The sequence below is a fragment of the Podarcis melisellensis genome, assembly GCF_964234715.1.
Source record: "Podarcis melisellensis genome assembly, chromosome: 7".
NCBI lineage: Eukaryota > Metazoa > Chordata > Lepidosauria > Squamata > Lacertidae > Podarcis > Podarcis melisellensis.
Genome location: NC_138539.1, coordinates 41,694,980 through 41,701,054, shown reverse-complemented (window position 1 = coordinate 41,701,054; position 6,075 = coordinate 41,694,980). Strand labels below are relative to the sequence as shown.

Genomic DNA, 6,075 nt, shown 5'->3' with positions numbered 1-6,075 from the left:
CGATGTTTTAACATTGCTATTGCAGCACTTCAAGAAACTCGAAGAACAGGAGAGGGACAACTGAAAGAATAAAAAATAACTCTATAAATTCTTCTGTAAAGGTCTACCTGAACAAGAATGTCAAATACATGGGGTAGGCTTTGCTATCAAAAACAATCTTGTAAAGCTCTTGTCAGAAGTCCCTACCAGCATTAATGAGCAACTTTCAACCCTTCAAATAAAACTCACCAAAAACCAACAGGCTACTATTTTAAGCGCTTATGCACTGGATGCCAATTAAAACATTAAAGGAAAAAAAATTATCGGCTGGATGCCATCCTATCAGATAAGCCTAAGGAGGATAAAATTATCCTCCTGTGTGAATTTAATGCAAGAGTTGGGTGAGATTTCGATCTATTAGGAAAGAAGGAATTGGCAACAGCAACCAGAACAGAATCTTACTTTTGACTATATTTGCAGCACACAACCTTGTTATTACCAACACCCTATTTCGACCAAAAAAAAATTAAAATATCATGGAGGCACCCACGGTTGAACTACTAGCACCTCTTAGACTACAGTGGTAGCTTGGTTTGCAACCGCTTTGGATTACAACCGTTTTGGATTACAACCACATCAAACCCGGAAGTGCATGTCCCTTTTTTTGGATTACAACCCTTTTTAAAATTACAAACAATTGGGGGGGGAGGCCCCATTGGCGAAAGCCCGCCTTGGGTTACAACCTGTTTTGGTTTACAACTGGACCTTCAGAACAGATTATGCTTGTAAACCAAGGTACCACTGTATGTCTGAGCTGAAGATCGCCGCGATGTACTCCTTACCAGAGCTATGACGACGACCGATAACTGATGGACAGATCACTGATTAATACAGTCCACGATGGCGATCAAGATTATACCTCAATGCAGGCTTCAAGGAAGGAAACCAAGGCGCAAAATGACCACTCAAGCCCTTAAAGATCCTATTAAGCAGGATTGCTTCCAAACGACTCTTAAGGACCATCTGAAAGGAGATAGGAGAAGCAACCACTCAGCAACTTAATAGAACAGTTGTCTTTTAAAGTAACAACCTAATCGGAATAGGAAAGGCTGGAGCCCAATAATAGAGTAAGATAAAGGTTAATGTCTCTGGCCTGCCACTGGGTAAAGTACACATAGTCCTAGTATCAAACCATCCTAAATAGCTTCACATAAGCTTATGGAAAGCTTGGCCCATCACTCAACATCCAAGAAACCAAAGTGCTGCACCAACAAGCACAAATAAACCTTCTGCAGCAACACAAATCCAACTCAATGATGTAACATTGGAAAGTGTCAACCACTTCTCCTACCTGGGCAATTATCTTTCCACAGGGGTGGACTTTGATGCTGAAATCCAGCATTGCCTGAGCTCTGCAAGTGCAATGTGTTTGAGGACTTGGACATTCGCAGGGAAACCAAAATGCTTGTTTACAAAGCTATTGTACTACCAACCTTACTACTGTATATGATTGTGAAACATGGACCACTTATAAACGCCATCTCCAGCTCCTCAAAAGAGTCCATCAACGGTGTCTCCGAACAATTTTACATATCACTTGAGAAGACAGGCAAACTAATGCCAGTGTACTGGAAGAAACAAAGATCACCAGTGTGATTCTTCAACATCAACTTTGACTAGTCATGTTTTGTGGATGCCTGATTATCGTCTTCCAAAGCAACTACTCTATTCTGAACTTAAACATGGAAAGCATAATGCTGGTGGTCAATAAAAAAGGTTTAATGATTCTCTCAAGGCAAATCTAAAAAAAAAGTAGAACAAACACTGACAATTGAGAAACACTGGCCTAGGAGCATTCCAATTGGTGAACAGCTTTTACCAAAGGTGTCATGGACTTTGAAGACACTCAAACTCAGGACGAAATGGAGAAACAAGCTAAGAGGAAGGCACGTTTGGCAAACCCTCACCATGATCAACCCACCCCGAAACCTACGTTCCCACTGTGGAATGGCCACCTGAATAAGAGCTTAGGAAGAGAGGGAGACAGATGGAGCTGGTCTCTCAGCCAATCCTATGTGGTGGACTCTGCAACCCTCCCCATCCTCTGATTCAGCAGGTACAAAAACAAGCAATAGAGGACGATTCAGGGAGTGGATGTGATATTTTGCATGCACATGCTTGTGGGTGTAGAGAAAGAGAGTGGGGTTTCACTGTCCCCTGGTTAAAAGAATCCATTTTATCATCTTTTATTCAGGAACAAGACAGCACAGAAGATATAATGAGCATCATGTGAAATCTCCTCAGGTACCCCATCCCATCTAACAGCCAACTGCCACTTGGAATTCAGAATAACTGAATTAGAATCTGGGACAAAACAGACGTTTAAAAACACTACAGCTAACAGCATTCACACTGAACACATCTGTTCATGCATTATGGGGTTGGCTTAAGAGAATAATTCAGAAATCAGCAATGCGGAAGCCAAGCAGTTCTGTAATCATATTAGTGATTTTTTTGCTGTGTCTGGATAGGGGTGATTCTTGGCCATGCACTCATGAACTACTGATTATATCAAGCGTCTCCTTCAATTCAAGTATGGTATCACACGGCACTGTTCTCTCATACAAATATAAGGACCCTCGTCTAATACCACACCCATGTGAGGCATTCTACTTTGGAGGACAGACTCCTCCAGCCATATATCTTGGGGAAAAGGTTTTCCTCAGCCAAGATAATTTTCAGAGCAGCCTTTTGCCATTGACCATTCCAGCTATAATAATAAGCTCCCCAGCTGAAGTCACTAGTGCTCTTTTTGTGCAAACCAATCGAGCGCTTTTCGTAATAAATGGAAAGGTCTATTTGTATTTCTATAGCGCATGGAAAACCTGGAAAGTGTCAACTGGCATCGATAGCCCCATTACAGATATCACAAACATGGACTGCTGCTATTCTTTGAAGGACAGCAATTGTTACGATACCAGCAATTTAATTGTGGCTTATACAACTGGAAAGCCTGCTGAATCCACTGATGTCTTCACGTCCAAAGATGGGGGATACAGATTTGTAAAAACAAGCCCTGCCGCTTATGAAAATGCACTGATTGGTATCTACAACTTTGTTTCCTTGGCACAACTTGGAGTTATCCTCAATAAAACAGATGGTGATGGGGAAGCTTATTTTACATATACAGATATGAACTTAGCCCATCAAGAACAAGGTGCAAAATTCGACATGAAACTCTATGCAAATGAATCTGTTATTGGCATAATTCCCCCTGGCCTGAGAGGTTTTATTCTCCTTTGGACAAAAGACACTTTCGTGTTCTCTTTCAACCACGGCCTGAATGTCGCTCTGATAACAGTGCATCCCACTGATAAATATGTTAATGTGACATTACCTCCGCATGGCCTTTGTAATGTAGCTACCAACAGAAATGAGATTGCAGCCCTCACCAAGAACCAGAAGCTTTTCTATGGAACCCTGGACATGGAATCAACACAGATGGTATACATTGGTGATAACACCAAGGGCAAACCCACTGATCCTTGTGAGGCGATGATGTTTGAGAATATTGGGGTGCTTTTTTTTGTCAGTCTTATTCCGAGCACGGATTCTGCATTGTATCATTTTCAGAAATGCATTATTAACATACAGGACACACTCATGACTTTACGGCCACCGCTGCAGCCCTGTCCTGTAGAGATCCTCAGTGGTAATTTCCATAACAAAATATATTATATTGATATGAAGCAGGAACTTCATTTTAATGTCACATTTGTGCCCAAGCCGGGCACTGGGACCTATCCATATGTAACTGTGAGCAATCCCCATGCGCTGGCATTTCAAGCACATATTGATCAGGATGGCTTTACCTTTGATGGAAACACTAAATACAGGCTACATATTAGGCTGCTTCAACAGGCTTTCTCGGGCATGTCTCAACTCGAGTTTCAGGATACTATTTACTCAAGCAGGATATCCACCGTCACGGTGGATATCTACAACAAAGCCATATTCTGTATTGACATGCATCCAATGACAGCCCTTATTGTAGTGGGCTGTTCACCTAAGAAACATATCAAAATTGCTGAGAGTATAACAGCATGCAACAGAGGTCTCTTTCAGGATATTGTGCTGCAGAATAATTTTGTTTATTCAATTGATCGAAAGGTATATGACCCACAGTTCCTTGGCAGAAAAAAATTGTCACAGCCAAACCTTAACATTACCTATCGTTATGATCTTTGGAGGTGTCCTATTCTGTTGTACTATGACAGCCCATGGCTCCCCGTTCTTGAGCTGTGGGACAATGATGAATTCATAGAATATGTTTCTGCTGATTTTGTACTGTATGAAATACATGGCATGCATAATTATGATTATCTCCTGAATGAAGTAGAAGCCGAGTGTAGGACAGCAGCGCAGAACTGGATCACTCTAATGGCAGAGGATCCTGGAAGAGAGCCAAGTGATGTGTGGAACAGATTGCTTTATGAAAATTGTAAGATTCCCCATGAAAATGGGCCTTTGCCATCAGCTTCCAGGCCGTATCATGTTCTAAACAGGAATGAGAAGAACAGAATATTATTTCCACAGTACAATGGCATATATGTCTTCAAAGCCATTGTTGTAGATACACACTATAGCTACTGTGACCTAACAACGGTTTTCAGTGTGTATGTCCATGGCGCCCTCCCAAAGTCTCAGATCAATGTTGGTAAAACACTTATTAGTTTTCTGGTTCTCATATTTGGCTCTATTTTGATGGTATACTACTTTCCTAAATTAATGAAGGAAAATGCAAGAATGAAAACAGTTTGGGCGTAATATTTTAGTCCTGTAATGTCATGCTCTGAGGAGGGGTAGGTTAATTCTCAACAGCACTGAAAGGAAATACCATTTGGTTTGCAAACCAGTATTTATGGATAAGGGATGGTTTAAAAATGTATGAGTTTTAATAAATACAAGTTGTCAAAAGAAAGTGCTTTGTGGGTGGTTCTATGACTTTAGCAGTGTGAGTACCTGCACTGAGCAAACTCACAGCTCCAAATCCACAGTGGGAGAGAGTAATACACTGTTGTTTCCAGTGTCTTAAGCATCCATGCAAGGAGGGGGGGACAGGAGGGGGGAGGGCACAGACTCAAGAAAACTTTTTCACATTTCCTTTTTCTTTCTGCACTATCTAAATATGAGCAGAATAGTGCTTCATAGGCAGTAATCGGTGTTAGGTTTGTGTATGTGTGTGTGTGTGTGGTGGTTTTGGTTGTTTTTCAATGTGGGTGTGCATCTCTAATGCACTCTGATGCTACATGATATGCTGCCTTGAAGGCTGAAATACTAAGCAAGCAGCCCATGTTACTCTCTTCTTGCCCCACTCTTTTTAAAAAGTGCAAACTTCTCAGTAATTTGAAAAATTGGGGAGCAAAATATTGGATTAGATTTAGGTAGAATATTTATATTGGAGATAAGGGAGTGCTCTCTCTCTCTGTGTGTGGCTGCCGTCTTGATAACACAACACACAAGTTGTAATTAGCTTGAAGATTTATTGCAATACAAACAATTAGTCTCGGACATCTAACCAAGCGTCCATGCCGGCCCTTCTAAGTGCTTCCTGGTTCTGCAGAATATGCTGAACCTATTACCTTTCTCATACGTCTCATACGTCTACTCCGTGGGCTCAGGGGATAGCTTGCTTGAGCAGGCTGATTTCTCTCCCTCCCACTCTCTCCTGACACCTTATCTACATTCCATTCTGTGTCAGGTGGAGGGGGAGGGGAACTGCTCACAGCTGTCTGACTGCTTCCAAACTCACGCTGTGTTTCTATACTTGGGACAGATGTGTTCATGACATCCTGGATCAGCAGTGCACTGCAGCTCACAAAGTCAGAACTCTGATTCTCAAGTGCCTTACAGAAACATAGTTACACCTGCATTACTGAAGACTCAAAACTGGCTTCAAACTAATTCTGAAAGTCCCTTCTTGAGACACTGTCGAAGGTAGTTTCTGGTTCACTTTGAAGCAGTGTTTTGGTGTGTTACTCTGATTTTCCTCTAGACTCAAACAGAGAAAGGAATGCCTGATTTGTTTGACAGTAC

The 6,075-nt window shown here is 41.6% G+C and overlaps 1 protein-coding gene across 1 annotated transcript; it reads left to right on the top strand.

The window, feature by feature from the left end:
* Positions 1 to 2,347: 2,347 nt before the first annotated feature.
* CATSPERD (cation channel sperm associated auxiliary subunit delta) lies at positions 2,348 to 4,960 on the top strand. The gene has a single exon (XM_081918540.1). The coding sequence runs from the start codon at positions 2,452 to 2,454 to the stop codon at positions 4,804 to 4,806; it is 2,355 nt and encodes a 784-aa protein (XP_081774666.1). The 5' UTR covers positions 2,348 to 2,451; the 3' UTR covers positions 4,807 to 4,960.
* Positions 4,961 to 6,075: the final 1,115 nt, after the last annotated feature.

Coding starts and splice junctions, on each gene's coding strand:
- CATSPERD (XM_081918540.1), top strand. CDS start 2,452: ATGCGGAAGCCAAGCAGTTCTGTAATCATATTAGTGATTTTTTTGCTG.